Source organism: Colobus angolensis, unplaced genomic scaffold (assembly GCF_000951035.1).
Source record: "Colobus angolensis palliatus isolate OR3802 unplaced genomic scaffold, Cang.pa_1.0 Scaffold68, whole genome shotgun sequence".
Lineage (NCBI taxonomy): Eukaryota > Metazoa > Chordata > Mammalia > Primates > Cercopithecidae > Colobus > Colobus angolensis.
Window position 1 is genome coordinate 4754890 of NW_012120487.1, and position 17859 is coordinate 4772748.

Below are 17859 nucleotides of genomic sequence, written 5' to 3' on the forward strand. Positions count from 1 at the left end.
CTAATTTTTATACTTTCAGTAGAGACGGGGTTTTGCCATGTTGGCCAGGCTGGTCTTGAACTCCTGACCTCAGGCTGTCTGCCCGCCTCGGCCTCCCAAAGTGCTGGGATCACAGGCATGAGCCCCTGTGCCCAGCCTAGAGACAATACATTAGCTGTTGTTCAAAACAAAGTTCAATTGACTATCACTTGCTAGTAAATCACTCATCTATCCATCCTTTAAAAGCATTTGACTATATTCAGTAAAAACTTGATAATATGTGGTTAGCTCTTGGTAACATCACTGATAGATACTCTGGCTCCGGTATAAGGGATTCTCCCAAAATTTCTATGAAATCAAAACATTTAAAACACTTGTTGTACCTGTAATAGGCAGGTCTACAAAGTCATGCACAGGCTCATGGGCTGCTTCTATTCCTGCTGTTAAGGTTCCTTCTATGCTTTCCCAGTACCCTGTCCCATAATAAACACACAATTCATTAACATCTCTTTGAACGGGTCCAGCGTTAAGTTTTTATGTCCAACTAACCCACTCTGTGTTCCTTTTCTTCCTCAATTTTGTTCTTCCTTGTTTGTATACCCTAATGTAGAAGCCCAAACCAGTAAAGGCTGAAGATGTTTTATTTGGGCAGCACACTGTTCTGTTGACTTGCTTTTTGTTTTGTTTTAACAAGGCTTTAGATCCTTTCCGGTTGGGTATGCTGGCTCCCCAGTTCCGTATTATCTTATGTCTTGGTCCTTTGCACATATTCTCTGCCTGGCGTCTGTAGGTTTTTGAGCTTGTGACACCTGCTGGTCATCAGCTGCTACTGCTAATTTTCTAACTCAGGTCAAATTTCTTTTTACTATTTTTTGTTTGCTTTTTTCTTTCTGAAGGAAGAGAAATTGAAAGCTTAAGTCCTTTCACTGTTCTTTTTCTAAAGACCTATGCTAGGGATAGCTTCTGTGTAACTGTGTCACTGAGCAGTGTAGCTTACGCGTTTATAAATTAGATAAAAGTACATGTTGGAAAGAACATGTACTTTGGAGCCAGAAGTGTTTGAAATGACTCCACTACTCACCAGCTGTATGACTTCAGGCCTGTCATTGAACCTCTGAGCATCTGTGTATTATGAGCGTCATTGTGTTTATTTTAGGGTCATAATGTAGATATAGACACACTGTGTATGGCACATACAAGGTATTCAATAAATTGATATTATAATTCATAGCTTTAAATTGTTTTTGCATACTTTATGATTTTATGCATAAATTCTAGACAATTAGCTCATTGCAGATAAAACTTTCCTATATACATAGATGTTGTTTTTAACTGTTTTCTTTATATCATTTGTTCTGAACAAGGTAAATTATGAAATAGCTAAAAATTTATCCCATTTTTTTTCCATTTACAGTCTTATTGAGTATTTCACTTGGCCCAGACATGGTTTCTAACCATGGGTAAGGAGAAAAAACACAGCATAAATAGGACCTTTGGAATTGCATCTAAAATAAGATTCATATATTATAGCATCTGGGGTTTTTAGGTCAATTGATTTAAAAGATTGACTCTATTTTGAGATACATCACAGAGGCACAAAGCATTTTAAAGATAACTTTCATGCTTTTTTTTTTTTTTTTTTGAGACAGAGGGTCTCACTCTATCACTCAGGCTAGAGTGCATTGGCACAAACACAGCTCACTATAGCCTCAACCTCATGGGTTCAAGTGATCCTCCCCCATCAGACTCCCCAGTAGCTGGAACCACAGGCACACACCACCATGCCCAGCTAATTTTTTTTTTTTTTTTTTTTGAGACAGAATCTCACTCTGTCGCCCAAGCTGGAGCTGAAGTGCAGAGGTGTGATCTCAGCTCATTGCAACCTCCACCTCCCAGGTTCAAACGATTCTCATTTCTCAGTCTCCCAAGTAGCTGGGACTACATATGCATGCCACCATGCTTGGCTAATTTTTTGTATTTTTAGTAGAGATGGGGCTTCACCATGTTAATGAGGCTGGTCTTGAACTCCTCACCTCAAGTGATCTGCCCACCTTGGCTTTTCAAAGTGCTGGGATTACAAGCCTGAGCCACCACACCCAGCCTAATTTTTTATTTTTTGTAGAGATAGGGTCTCACCATGTTAATCAGACTAGACTCAAACTCCTGGGCTCAAGTGATCCTCCCACCTTGGCTTCCCAAAGTGTTGAAATTACAGGCGTGAGCCACCATGCTTGACCCCAGTTCTGTCATTTAATGATCATTTGATTTCTCTTACCTACATCTTTTAGACATATTTTCCATTGCCTCTCAAAACTGGTGAGGCGGACATTAGTTATAGTACCTTGTGATCTATACTACTAAATTATCAAAGAAGTAATACTTAGTTACTCAAGGAATTTTGAAAAATAGGTAAGTAACCAGGACAAACTAGAATACATAATATATTCTAATTTTAGAATATCCTCATATTCTAGTGTTCTAATACAGGCAGAGCCCAGAGGATTTTTAGAGCAGTGAAACTATTCTGTATGATACAATGGTGGATGCATGTTGTCATATATTTATCAAAACCCACAGAACAGGCAACTCCAAGAGTGAACCCTAATATAAACTGTAGACTTTGAGTGATAATGATGTGTCAATGTAGGCTCATTGGTTGTAAGAAATATACCTCTCTGGTATGGGATGTTGATCGTGAGGGAGGTTTGCATGTGTAGGGACAGGGAGTATATGCTGCTGTCTGTACTTTCTGTTCAGTTTTGCCGTGAACCTAAAACTGCTCTAAAAATAAAGTTAATTAATTTAAAAAAAAAAGGTAACAAGGGCAAACTATGATTAGATTAGAATACATAATATGCTTTCACACCTGTAGAGTTGTGATACGACTGTTACATGTGTACTGTTTTATAAATATCTACAGTGTGAGAAATTTGACTTCAATTTTTACATTTAATAAGTAAATTATGTGCCTTTTTGATTTTTCCTTTATTTATATACAAATACCAACTGGGTGTGGTGGCTCACACCTGTAAACCCAGTGATTTGGGTGGCTGAGGTGGGAGGATCACTTGAGGCCAGGAGTTCACGTCCATCCTGGGCAACATAGGGAGACCTTATCTCTTAAGAAAAATAAATATGCGCGCGCGCACACACACACACAAACACACACACACACACACTCTCTCTCTCTCTTACTTCCGTGGGTAAAATATGATCACAGGTATGATAATCTATTAATAATAGAACAGTCTTTCTTTAGACCTGTTAACTGGCTTATAAAAGCCAGTTAGCATAAGTTTACTTGCATAAATAAGATGCTTTTTTATTTTATAATTTCAAGTACAATTTTTTAATGATTAGGAAGAATGTTAATACCAATGTGGGCCTCTATCAAAGGATCTCAAACATAAAGACAAGACATGTTTCTGAGACTTGCCATTTTTGAGTTTCTGGAATTGTTGCCAAGAATTGTGACACATTTAGATTTATATCCAGTAACAAAATCAGAAAATGAACTGTAGTTTTAAACTTAAATGCAGAGGCAAAGATCTCACTAATTTTTGATGACCTCTGGGTCTTGACTATCAACATGGCTTTGTTGAGCATGTCCTGTGCATAGAGGATAAGACAAGAGACCTTGTCATCAAGAGAATTCGAAAGCGTATATATGCATGCATGTAACCAGTTAACTGTAAGAGTCTAGCTTACTATGATTCTAAATTGCTTTCTTTAGCTTAAATAAGGTGATTAATGTTTTTTTAGTTCTTCTGGATCTGCCTCTGTCCTGACACACAGCAGCTCGGGAAATAGTCTGAAACGCCCAGATACCACAGAATCACTTAATTCTTCCATGTCCAATGGAACAAGTGATGCTGGTGAGTAACCTTTGATAATTTAACTTTTTTTTTCTTTAAAAATATTTGTAGCCAGGTGCAGTGGCTCACGCCTATAATCCCAGCACTTTGGGAGACCGAGGTGGGCGAATCACTTGAGGTCTGGAGTTCAAGACCAGCCTGACCAACATGGTGAAATCCTGTCTCTACTCAAAATATACAAAAAATTAGCTGGGCGTAGTGGCGCATGCCTGTAATCCCAGCTACCAAGGAGGCTGAGGCAGGAGAATCGCTTGAACCTGGGAGATGGAGGTTTGCAGTGAGCCGAGATCATGCCATTGCACTCCAGTCTGGGCAACAGAGTGAGACTCCATCTCAAAAAAAAAAAAAAAATTGTAATTCTAGCGTCAGCACAGATTGGCCCAATTTAGCACAATTCTAATAAGATGTGCTTTATTTTAGACCTTTTCGATTCACATGATGACAGAGATGATGATGCGGAGGCAGGGTCTGTGGAGGAGCACAAAAGTGTTATCATGCATCTTTTGTCACAGGTTAGGCTTGGAATGGATCTTACTAAGGTAAGACCAAATTTGCTGTAAGTCTGTATGAGTATGTGTGGATTCTCAGTGATTGTGTGGTGAATGTGCCTGCAAATGTAGTAAAATGACATAATTTTTGTTTATACTTGTGTTTTCTTGTGATTTAATATACATGTGGATAAGTAAACAAAATTTTATAAATGAAGAAATAAGTCAAGCTAGGATAATTTCATAGAGAACAGTGTGTATGAGTTGTATGGATTAAGACTTGGTAGAGTTCTAATCTTAGGGTCAGAGGATCTGTGTTTTCGTCCTACCTCTACTATTAGCAAACCACGCACGGGCTTCAGTGAGTTTCTTCTTCTGTGGACTTCAGGGTTCTCTATACAAATTGGACACACAGTAACCTGTTTCAGAGGGTTGTAAGGATTGGAAGAAGTTGTGAATGTAAAATTGTGACATATTTGTGACCTCCATCTCCCAGGTTCAAGCGATTCTCCTGCCTCAGTCTCCTTGGTAGCTGGGATTACAGGCATGCAAAATGACACATACTGAGTCATGCACAATTACCATAGTCTGGATTTGAATTTGAATTTAAACTTGGAGCTCTCAATAGAATGCACGCTTGAATTAGGAGACTGATATGTGGTTGCCTTTGTATATTCCTGCCACTGTGCCAGAAATCCCCTCCTTTCACCTAATTCTTACCACAGTACCGCGGAGTAGGTGTTATTGCTAACTTCATTTCATCAGGAAACTAAAACTCAGAGGTTAAATAATGTGGCTGAGTCATGTTAAGTCATATTAAGTGGCAGACTGAGATTCTAATCTGCTCCATGATTTTAAAACCTGTAATCTTTCCACTACCGCCTTTGTCTTGAAGGCTTGAACTTTAGTAGCTTTCATATTTATTATTGTTCTGCCGAGCTTTGGGGAGTTGATTAAATTTAGGGTTCTCACTTTTGTTAGGGCGAAATCAACTCCAGTGCTATAGTCTTTGTGAGTAGTGAACTCCTTTTTGTTTTCGATTTAGAGGGCCATTAAGAAAAAGACTAATTCATAATACCTTCAAATAAGTGTCTATAATAAAACCTTTTACGCCTAATCTAAGAACAGAAACACAAGGACAACATTTATTTGTGGAGCCCAGCACACTTACCAGGAATGTTCTAGGCAGGAGAATATTTGCAGGAGTTTGTCCCCAGAATTGCTTCAGTAATCATTAGATTGCACAGCTGCTGCCTTTTTGTTGTTGTTGTTGTTGTTGTTGTTGTTGTTGTTGTTGTTGTTAGGAAGGACGTTCTTTTCCAGAAGTGGCTCGTTAGGCTTCCTATTGAATCTCATTGGCCAGTATCAGGCATATGCTCGTGCCTAAACCTGCTACTGGCAAGGGGGAGGTTAAATGATTGGTTTAAATGAATCCACATTCACCCCTTGAGACATGGGAGAGGGCCATGGCAGCCCATAGCTGAACCTGAACTGAATCAGAGTTCCTGGGGGTGAAGCATGGATGTGGAGAGGCAGCCGGATGTGTTTGCCGCAATCAAGTTTGTAATTCTTGCCTCACATAATTTTCTCTGCCAAATAATCCATATTTGACTCCATAGCTACTGAAAGTTTGCTGTTTTATGACTATTATCATAATTATTTTTTACTGAATGTGTTTAAAATAAGTCATTTTCAAAATTTGTACTGGCACAAATGGCTGTGATTGCCAACAGATTCTGAAATCTTGGTTCCTTTTATGCATTCCAAAGTATTATTACAATAATGCCTTAAGTTTATGTCTTTTATAAGAATGTTTTCTCACTTCAGATACTTTCTGAAGAGTTTGTTTTCCAAATACTTTGTAGTTTTAAAAAATACTACACAGTCACATCCCATTTAACCTCACTTAGTCTTTAAAACAATCCTAACATATAAGCAGCACATGTAATTGTCTTCCTTTTCAGGTACTTAGAGAAACTGAGTTAATTTTTCAGGGCCTCCTCACAGCTAAGAAGAGGCTAAACAAGCACTTGAACCCAGGTTGAAGACAACTAAACCCAGCTCTCTTCATCACTGTTACAGCAGTTTGACTTAATAGCATGTATCAGTATAGCACTACAAACATTGAAGAAAATCTGTTAAATAAGAGTTCTCAGAAAAATCCTAAGTAGAAGAAAAAAATATTTGTTTTTGGCCGGGCGCGGTGGCTCAAGCCTGTGATCCCAGCACTTTGGGAGGCCGAGACGGGCGGATCATGAGGTCAGGAGATCGAGACCATCCTGGCTAATACGGTGAAACCCTGTCTCTACTAAAAAATACAAAAAACTAGCCAGGCGACGAGGTGGGCGCCTGTAGTCCCAGCTACTCGGGAGGCTGAGGCAGGAGAATGGCGTAAACCCGGGAGGCGGAGCTTGCAGTGAGCTGAGAACTGGCCACTGCACTCCAGCCTGGGTGGCAGAGCAAGACTCCATCTCAGGGGAAAAAAAAAAAAAAAAAAAATTTGTTTTCTTCAATTACATGTGAAATTAAACTTTTTAAAAATGTTTTTTGACTGTTCAGTTCCTTTGTCCATTTATCTCCTGGAGTAGTGATCTTCATCTTGAGTTGTAAAAGCTGTTTATACATTGAAGGTATTTACCCGTTTTCTTCTTCAGCATTTTTACTCGGTGGTTTATAATTTCTGTGTTATCTAAAGTGGTAAGAAATTGTACCAAGTCAGTATATAAGCTTACCTGCTAATCTTACCCTATTTGGATTATGAATTTACGTGTTCTGTGGAAGAAAAATGTTTACCTAAAATTTAAATGCTGAGAGTCTGATAATAGAGATTCTAAGTGTTAGAGTCTTAGTGTCCCTTTCCAAGCTTGTGTTCATCAGCCCACTTTATATTTTCATTATATATCCAGCCACACTGGTTCACTGATTAATCCCTGTCACACCCCTTTTCCTAGCCTTTCCTTGTCTTTTTTTTTTTTCTCTCTCGTCTCCATGTCTTGTTCTTTTATCACAGCCTTCCTCTTCTCTAGGCTTTATTCTCTAGTGCCACCTCAATAAATTGTTTCCCAGCTCTGCCCTAATTCTGGTCCCCAAAACAGAACATGATCTTTCCTTGAACTGAACTTCCAAGGTGCTTAGGATATTTCTTTTATGAGTTTGTCACATTCCACCTACAGTTTAAATACTCTTGTTATTCTCTCATACTTAACCTTTGTCTTGCATTTATTTATTTATTTAGAGATGGAGTCTTGCTCTGTTGCCCAGGCTGGAGTGCTACTTATTTATTTATTTATTTATTTAGAGACGGAGTCTTGCTCTGTCACCGAGGCTAGAGTATAGTGGTGTAATCTTGGCTCACAGCAACCTCCGCCTCCTGGGTTCAAGCGATTTTCCTGCCTCAATCCCCCAAGTAGCTAGGACTACAGGCATGCGCCACCACACTCAGCTAATTTTTGTATTTTTAGTAGAGATGGGGTTTCACTGTGTTGGCCAGGCTGGTCTCAAACTCCTGACCTCAGGTGATCCGCCCACATTAGCCTCCCAAAGTGCTGGGATTATAGGCACAAGCCACTGTGCCCAGCCTCCACCATAGCTTTTAACACAGGACCTTGAATGTGGTGGATATGTAGTTACTACTAAATGTAAAGAAATTTTTGCTCACTCTGGGGTATTCTACTTCGTAATGAGTAATTGATAATCTGATACTCATTTCAAAAACTCTTCTTCCATTCCCATTCTCTAATGAAATTCTTCTCTTTTTTTATTGGTTAATCCTCATCTTTCTCATGTCTTCCCGTATTCCAGTTTGTCGGTTCCCAGTCTGTATTCTCTTCTTCCTTTTGTTTATTCCTTTAATTGCTCATTTAAAAGTTTCTTACTGTGTAAATAGTAGTGAGAGCACAAGTGTGAATAAAACTTAATTCTTGGATTGTAGGTGCTCATCATACATTTCCTATACACTTGTCTAATGATGATAGAGCAACAGCAGTAGAAAGGAAAGTGCATACACACCCCAAACTGAGATCCAGTTTTGAATTCCACATTAATAATGGGACAATGAGAAAATTTCTCACCCTTCTGAGCTTCATATTTCTTCACTGTAATAATTTGTTCATCATTGGGCTATTGTGAGATAATGTGTATGTAATATACAAATAATGAGATAATGTGTATGTAATATACAAATAATAAAATAATGTATATGTAATGTCCAGCAGATAGGAGGCAGCAAAGGATTCCTCTGAGTGACTTTGTTGAGTAGTTTGTTGCTGTTACCATACTTAGGGAGAAAAAGGAAGTTGCACAGAGGAAGTGACATTTGAACATTCAAAACCCCTTCTCTGTTTTTGATCTCCTGGGCAGTTTAATGGTCATTTCTGAATCTGACAGGTTGAGAATAAGTTTTTGGAGCATGTCTGGGCAATATGTGGTGGATGTTACCATGATTTGAATGAGGTGGTGTTTTGTTTTGTTTTGTTTTGTTTTGTTTTTTTAATCTGTTTATCTGAAGAGAAATTTGATCTTCAAGGGTAAAATGTGTATGTTTTTCAGGTAGTTCTTCCAACGTTTATTCTTGAAAGAAGATCTCTTTTAGAAATGTATGCAGACTTTTTTGCACATCCGGACCTGTTTGTGAGGTATTTGACTGTACATGGTAGTTTCCAACTTTTACAGATGTTACTCAGCAGCTTTCTGCCTTTTTTTTTTTTTTTTTTTTGCAGGATAGATGGATTCCTTGTCACCTTTCAAACATTTCTGGGTATTCTGTGGTATTAAATAATGTGTTTACACTGGATGCCTATCTGTTTGCTTAAGTTATATGGTGGTGATGTTGTTAGGCAACCAAGTTTAACACTTTAAAAAATTCTCAAGAGCCCATTAATAGGTAGCCAATATTTACAAGGCCAATGGTATAAGTGTATTTAATCCAGGCACTGGCAATCACTGTCAAATTATTTGTACTATATCCTAATGAAGTTTAATTTTCTGAGTTCAGCAAACCTTCCTAAAGCACCCGTTGTTTGCTATGTACTTTCTTACGAGTTGGAGAAAGGAAGAGTCAGTGCCTGCCCTCGAGCTTACAATATAGCATCCGAATTATAGATGATTTATAAATTTTAAATATAAAGTTTGCAGTATTATATATGCATATATGTATGAGATAGAAATAATGTAAAGGTGAAATTGATTTACAAGGAGGTGAGTTCACATTGCCTTTCTCTGGTAGCAGGAAATTTTTTTGTAATGGGGAATGTTGTTAGTTCGTCTTCTCTGCATTCCTTAGTCTCAGACTGTGGTTTACTGAAGCCAGATACATATCACTGAAGTGTCTTGCTGAGTGGATACATTGGCTGACATTGATAAATATATATATTTTTTTCTTGATGAACATTTAAAAGAATAACCAATTCCCAAAAGGCAGAAATTTAAATCAATGTGGCACTGTTTAACAGATAATTTAAGAAGTCAAATTTAAGCATTTGTTAGTAACATGTGTAAGTAAAAATGGAACATACCAGTTGTTCATTGGGTATAGATTTGAGATTTAAGGGTAGTTTTTATGTGTGAGAATTTAAATTTTGAGGCCCCCAGAACTATTTACAAGCCAAGTACAGTGGCGCATGCCTATAATCCCAGCACTTTGAGAGGCCAAAGTAGAAGGATTGCTTGAAGCTAGGAGTTTGAGACCAGCCTTGGCAACATAGCACAACCCTGTCCCTACAAAAAAAAATTTTTTTTAATAATAATAATAAGCCAGGCATGGTGGTGTGCACCTGTAGTTCCAGCTACTTGGGAGGCTAAGACAGGAGGGTCATGCAGTCCCAGGAATTTGAGGCTGCAGTGAGCTATAATCACACCATTGCAGCTTGGGTGACAGAGCAAGACACTATCTTAAAAAAAAAATAAAAGTACAGTTCAAAAGCCAATAGATTAAATGGAATCGTATAAATACTCCATAAATTCTAAGAAAAGAGAAAAGGAGAAATAATAGAACAAGAAACAAAGGGGACATGTAGAAAACCTATCAAGATGGTAGAGTTAATCCCAACTGTATCAACAGTTACACTAAATGTAAATAGAATACACGTTCCATTTAATGTCAGACTGGATTTAAAAAGCAGGATTTATCTATATGATATTTTCAGGAGAGAAACTTTAAAGACACTGGTTAAAAGTAAAAGGATGGACAGTGATATCTATGCAAAACACTAAGCATAGCAAAACTGGTGTAACTGTGTAAGTATCAAAGGAGACTTTTAAGACAAGAAATATTATTAGAGACAAATAGGAATATTTTGTAATGATAAAAGCATCTATTTATCAAGAATAAATAATACTACTAAATATATATGTACCTAATAACACAGCTTCAAAATACATGCAGCAACAAAAATTGACTAAAAAGAGAAATAGCCAAGTCCACAAATTCATCCCTCAGGGTCTGATGAAGCAAGTAGCCTCTGCCTTCACCACCTCCCTGCCCCTCCCAAAAAATCAGGAAGGCTATAGAAGATTTAAACAGCATTATCAAATCAACTTGACCCAATTGGCCTTTCCAAACACTACCTAACAATTGTGTAACACATAGTCTTTTCCAGGTGCATGGGAAATGTTCATCAAGGTAGAACATATACAGGGAAGTCTTAATAAATTTAAAATAATTGGAATCATACAAGGTGTATATTCTACACCCATGAATTAAATTAGTAATTGATAACAGAGAAAATCTCCGATTATTTGACAGTTAAGCAATGCACTTACATGGACTTAATCTGTGATACTAGAAACCAGAAGCAGTGTTTGCCTCAGGGTAAGTAAGATGTGGCAATTGTTTGGAAAGGGAGATATGGAAACTTTCTGGATTAATGGAAATATTCTATTTTTTTATTAAGTGATGATTAATTAAAAGATACATACATTTGTCAACTCCTCAAGCTAAGACCACTAAGACCAAGGCACATAGACCAATGGAACAAAATAGAGAACCCGGAAATAAAGCCAAATACAGCCAATTGATCTTTGACAAAGCAAACAAAAACATAAAGTGGGAAAAGGACACCCTTTCTCAACAAATGGTGCTGGGATAACTGGCAAGCCACATGTGGAAGAATGAAATTGGATCCACATCACTCACCTACCTTATACAAAAATCAACTCAACGTATATCAGAGACTTAAATCTAAGACCTAAAACCATAAAAATTCTAGAAGATAACATGGGAAAAACTCCTCTGGACATTGGCCTAGGCAAAGACTTCATGACCGATAATCCAAAAGTGAATGCAACAGAGATAAATAGATGGAACTTAGTCAAATTAAAAAGTTTCTGCACAGCAAAAGAAATAACGGAGTAAACAGACAACCCAGAGAGTAGGAGAAAATATTTGCAAACTGTGAATCTGGCAGAGGACTAATACCCAGAATCTACAAGGAACTCAAATGGATCAACAAGAAAAAAAAAAAAATTCCATCAAAAAGTGGGCTAAGGACATGAATAGATAATTATCAAAAGAAGATAATGATAATAAAACAAATGGTTGACTGGGCATGGTGGCTCACACCTGTAATCCCAGCACTTTGGGAGGCTGAGGTGGGCGGATCACGAGGTCAGGACAGCGAGACCAGCCTGGCTAACACAGTGAAACCCCGTCTCTACTAAAAATACAAAAAAATTAGCTGGGCGTGGTGGTGGGTGCCTGCAGTCCCAGCTACTGGGGAGGCTGAGGCAGAAGAATGGCATGAACCTGGGAGGCAGAGCTTGCAATGAGCTGAGATCGCACCACTGCACTCCAGCCTGGGCGACAGAGCAAGACTCCATCTCAAAAAAAAACATGGCCAACAAACATGAAAAAATGCTCAACATCACTAAGTATCAGGGAAATGCAAATCAAAACCACAATGCTATTAATACCACCTTACTCCTGCAAAAATGGCCATATTCAAAAAAGTCAAAAAATAATAGATGTGATGCGGATATGGTGAAAAGGGAACACTTTTACACTGCTGGTGGGAACATAAACTAGTACAACCATTATGGAACACAGAATGGAGATGCCTTAAAGAACTGAAAGTAGATCCACCATTTGATTAATCAATCCCACTCCTGGGTATCTACTCAGAGGAAAAGAAGTCATTATATGAAAAAGACAGCACAATTCGCAATTGCAAAAATATGGGACTAGCCCAAAGGCCCATCAGTCAACAAGCAAATAAAGAAAATGTGGCATATGTATACGTGGAATGCTACTCAGCCATAAAAAGGAACGAAACAGTGACATTCACAGCAACCTAGATAGAATTGGAAACCATTATTCTAAGTGAAGAAACTCAGGAATGAAAAACCAAGCTGGTGGCGAGCACCTGTAATCCCAGCTACTCAGGCAGCTGAGGCAGAGAATTGCTTGAACTTGGGAGATAGAGGTTGCAGTGAGCCGAGATCACACCACTGCACTCCAGCCTGGGCGACAGAGTGAGACTCCGTCTCAAAAAAAAAAAAAAAAAAAAAAAAAGAATGATACAGTGGACTTTGGGGTTTCAAGGGGAAGGGTGGAAGGGGTGTGAAGGATAAAAGACTACACATTGGATATAGTGTATACTGCTTGGGTGATGGGTGCACCAAAATCTCAGAAATCACCACTAAAGAAGTTATCCATGTAACCAAACACACCACCTGTTCTCCAAAAACCTGTTGAAATTTTTAAAAAAAAGTTAAAAAAAACCGCTAAGACCAATGCATTTAATTATATATATATATATTATACCTCAATTTTAAAACAAAACTTGAAGCTAACTCCTGGTCCTAGGTCCTCAGTCCTCTCAGTCTGTCTTAGGTGGACCATGCTGGGGGTTGTTACATCATCTTGTCTTCTACCAAAAAGCAGGATGTTAAATTTTGTCTTTCTCCATTGCAGCATTAGTGACCAGAAGGATCCCAAGGATCGAATGGTTCAGGTTGTGAAATGGTACCTCTCAGCCTTTCATGCAGGAAGGAAAGGATCAGTTGCCAAAAAGCCATACAATCCCATTTTGGGCGAGATTTTTCAGTGTCATTGGACATTACCAAATGATACTGAAGAGAACACTGTGAGTTCTGCATTGACATTTTTAAATTATGTTAATTGTATACTGATTCAAGATTTTATTTAGGGGCAGATGATAATGTTGAAAGCAATGATCAAAAGATGGTCAACACCCATAGAAGAAATTGTTGTTAGAGCAGCATAGTTTGAATGTAGTGAGAAGGAGGGAAAAGAGTAGGATGAGATGAGGATGGGAATGTAGAAATCAGATCTTGCAAGGTCTTGTAGGCCATAATATAATTTTGTGGCTTTTCAGGATCTCATTTTTGTTTTGAGAAGATCATTAGAATGATTTTGTGAAAAGTAAGTTGAGAAGGGACAAATATAGAAGCATGAAGACCATTGTGGAGGCTTTGACATTATTCCAAGAGAGACATGGTGATTCAGGCTTTATTTTGGAGGTAGAAGTGATTGATGGATTGGGGGGGTAAGGGAAAGGAGACATCAGAGATGAATCCTTGTGCATGGACTTAAGCAGTGGCAGTGTCATTTACTGATAAGGAAAAGATCGGATTTGGGGAGGGAAAAATCAAAATCTAATATAAAATATAAAGTTTTAGAGGTCTGTGAAGCTGTCAAGAAGAGAGTTGGAATTTAAGAGTGTGGAGTTTAGGGAGAGGTCTGAGATGGAGATGGGGCTTTCAAAGATTATAGTGTAGTTAGATGACATTTTAAAGCTCTAGGATTGGATAAAATTATTTAGGAAGACAGCATAGCTACAGAAGTAGGCAACCCAGAACTGAGGCTCCAACAAATTTAGTGGTTGAAGAAAATGACCAGCAAGGAAGACTCAAATGCATGTAAAAAGGCTTTTAGAAGTGAAAAAAAAAACAAAACCATAGCCCACAGCACCTGACACATAACAATCTGTCGGTAAACATGGTTCTCCATATGTTTCCCTTTCCAAGTGACACATTATGTATAGTCCATACTGAAGACAGACAAGCATGGGTCTGTTCTTACTCGTCTGGCAGACATTGATAAGTGCCTACTCTTGTCAGCCCTGAGTGAGGCACATGATCCTTGCCTTTAAGAATGTCTTAGTCTAGTCAGGGAGACTGACACAAAGCAATTAAAATATTGAATTAAGTTCTGCAATAGAAATACATATATATAGGGTGCTTGGTGTGTGTAGAGCGAGCAGAGACCCCAATTATCAGATTCTCTGAAATGTCATTTGTGTTTTCTCATCAAAAGAAAATTATGTTATATTTGCTTGCAGGAACTAGTTTCAGAAGGACCAGTTCCCTGGGTTTCCAAAAACAGTGTAACGTTCGTGGCTGAGCAGGTTTCCCATCATCCACCCAGTAAGTCACAGAGCTCCTCTGCAACCTCTGCTCTCCAACTGTTCTGTCTAAAGAGGGTCATTAAAAGCTCCATAGCTGAGGTTACTGTTAGTTGTGTGACTAGCTGTGGGTTTCCTATTCCCTGAAGTGGAAACTCAAGTTGATTGGTTCCTCATATCTTTTCCTTTTGTAAGCTCCAGACTCTGAGCTTCACAAATTAGGTATGTATAAAAAGAAGGAATTTAGGAAACCAACTTTTAATGCTTCCAGAGTCATCGTATATATAGTAATTTGTGCTGTAGAGACTTCAGCAACTGTGAGACAGTTTATATAAGTGATACGTAGTTTCTACACAGTATATTCCTGGCATACTGCAGATACCAAAACCGAGGATGCTCAAGTGTCTTACATAAAATGGTGTCTTTTATATTCATATAACCTATGCACACCCTCCTGTATACTTGAGTCATCTCTAGATTACTTGTAATGCCTAATACAATGTAAATGCTACGTAAATAGTTGTTTCACTGTTTCTTTTATTTGTATTATTTTTATTTTGTATTTTATTATTTTTTCTAGACAGGGTCTTGCTCTGTCCCCCAGGGTGGAGTGCTGCAGCCTCCTGGGCTCAAATGATCCTCCCACCTCAGCCTCCCAATTAGCTGGGACTATGGACGTGGGCCACCACACCCAACTAATTTTTTTATTTTTATTTTTTAGAGTCAGTGTATCACTATGTTGCCCAGGCTGGTCTCAAATTCCTGGCCTCAGGTGATCCTCCCGTCTTGGCCTCCCAAAGTACTGGGATTGCAGGCATTAGCCACTGAGCGCAGCCTCTGTATATTTTAGACTCACAGTTGGCTGAATCTGTGGGTACAAAACTCATGGATATGGAGGGTCAACTGTACATACCCTCAGCATCTTGTTTGTTTAGTGCAGTATTAAAACTGGAAACACTGGATGGGCCTAGGTTGGGGCTGGAGCCTGGGCATACTTGCAGACCAGAACAGATAGCCCTTTTGGTTTTAGGCTTCCTGGGTTGGCCACAGCATCATTTCAGGGATGACCCTGTGTCTCTGAATGAATGCTTGCATTTGGGGAAAAGGGTATAAAAAGCAGGTAGGTACCTCCTGGCCTAATTGGAGGCTGTTTGAAGGGTAAAGGATTTCCCCATGAAGCCAGTTATTTCCCCAGGTTATGTAATTTTGGAGAGGTGGCTGTAGGTATATAATGTACTAACTGAAAATTTCTATTCAGTTTCAGCCTTTTATGCTGAGTGTTTTAACAAGAAGATACAATTCAATGCTCATATCTGGACCAAATCAAAATTCCTTGGGATGTCAATTGGGGTGCACAACATAGGGCAGGGTAAGTGTGTTGGCACTGGGGGGACTACAGTGTTATAGAATTTTATGTCATTCTAATGTGTGATGGACAGTTGTCTAGTAAAAGAAAATGGCTAGACTAGATGTCATTGTTAGCAACTAAGCATTGGTATTGGGGGTGAGAGCAAGGGTGGGGAGCTAGATAGGTTATCCCTAAATTGAATGGAGTATCCATCAACTTGACAAGAAAGCCTTGTGGCCACTTGGCACTACTCATCAGAGACTCTGTCCCTTCTCTCCACAGGCTGTGTCTCATGTCTAGACTATGATGAACATTACATTCTCACATTCCCCAATGGCTATGGAAGGCAAGTGTGCTCATTTCCTGTCATCAGCAGGAGACTCTGCTGTTCCTTGAGACATGCCCCTTCCCCCTCTTCCTCTTAACTGTCAACCTTACCTAAAAATTTTGATTTTGCAGGTCTATCCTCACAGTGCCCTGGGTGGAATTAGGAGGAGAATGCAATATTAATTGTTCCAAAACAGGCTATAGTGCAAATATCATCTTCCACACTAAACCCTTCTATGGGGGCAAGAAGCACAGAATTACTGCTGAGATTTTGTAGGTATTTTTTCTGCCTTAGAGCTCTTATGCTTTTCTGAAATAATTGCCTTTTGTCTTGAACTATAGCTTCTGGATTAGGAGTGTGAAAGAATGGTTCTGTCTTTGTAAGCCTGTTTCACATTTTATGTGTCATGTCTTTTGCTAAAATCCCATATCAGAAGAAGACCTAAAACATATATTCAGAGCAGTCAAAGGTCATTGATAGGTTTCCTTCCTAAGAACCTGACTTGCAATGTTGAACCAAAAGAGGCCTTCCTAGGTTGCCTAGCTAAACCAGATTATGGATCGCTAATTTATTCTTGCCAGATTGAACGATGAGCCGGTCCTTACAGCAGACTTTGTGACCCCCACAGCACTGCCTCCAAGTCCTTACAGCTACCCCTTTTTCTGTGCCTTTGCTGGGGAAAAACAGTAACCATCACATTTTGCAGGCATCTGGCTTGCTTCCATTTGATACTCTCGGGTCAGATGCAGATGCCTGTGCCATTCAGTGGAAGGTCTACAGTGAGGGCACCATGACTTTCTCTGCCTCTGGAACCCTTAACTGGGGGGAAGGGGACAGTGGGAAAGAAAGTTTCAGGCATTGATAGCAACTCTCCTCCCTCTGCCCTGTTCATTTCTCCCTTTTCTGGCCTCTTTAAAAATCTTGTTTATGCCTTGCCCTTCCTAACCAGGCCTTTGCTGTGTTGCTTATCTTCTCACATTCCATACTTGTGTGTCCAAGTAGAGGTCTGTTACGGCTTTTGCAGAATGGATCCTTGCTCAGGGAAAGTATTCACACCATTTGGCACAGAGGTCCTTTTCAACCTGAGGATGAAAGCCTGGTCTGCAGCATTATATTCTTAAGCAAAGCCTTCCCTGACCCCCAGTGCCCATGTAAGCTCACCACACCACTTACCATGTAGAATCTCAGTGGTGATATGTCTGTCTCCACTAGGCTGTGGACAGGTTGAGGATAGGGAATTTGCCAAGTCTGTTATGGTCCTTGCACCCAGAATAGGACGTTCTTGCCCAAACCCACTGTTCTTTGGAGCTCAAGTTCATAAGCGTCTTGTTGAAAACCCTCATTCTTTTTTTTTTGTTTTTTGGTTTTTGTTTTTTTTTGAGACGGAGTCTCGCTCTGTTGCCCAGACTGGAGTGCAGTGGCCGGATCTCGGCTCCCTGCAAGCTCCACCTCCCGGGTTTACGCCATTCTCCTGCCTCAG

The 17859-nt window shown here is 39.2% G+C and overlaps 1 protein-coding gene across 6 annotated transcripts in view; it reads left to right on the forward strand.

Annotated features, from left to right (window-relative positions):
• The window catches only part of OSBPL9 (oxysterol binding protein-like 9), a 169243-nt gene that overhangs the window by 148385 nt on the left and 2999 nt on the right, over positions 1 to 17859 (forward strand). For all 6 annotated transcript variants that reach the window (XM_011926261.1, XM_011926262.1, XM_011926263.1 and 3 more), the window contains 8 exons: positions 3742 to 3854; positions 4275 to 4393; positions 8891 to 8976; positions 13251 to 13422; positions 14641 to 14725; positions 15962 to 16072; positions 16334 to 16397; positions 16511 to 16651. In XM_011926261.1, the coding sequence (XP_011781651.1) occupies positions 3742 to 3854; positions 4275 to 4393; positions 8891 to 8976; positions 13251 to 13422; positions 14641 to 14725; positions 15962 to 16072; positions 16334 to 16397; positions 16511 to 16651 (891 nt within the window). The remainder of the gene's footprint in view (positions 1 to 3741; positions 3855 to 4274; positions 4394 to 8890; positions 8977 to 13250; positions 13423 to 14640; positions 14726 to 15961; positions 16073 to 16333; positions 16398 to 16510; positions 16652 to 17859) is intronic.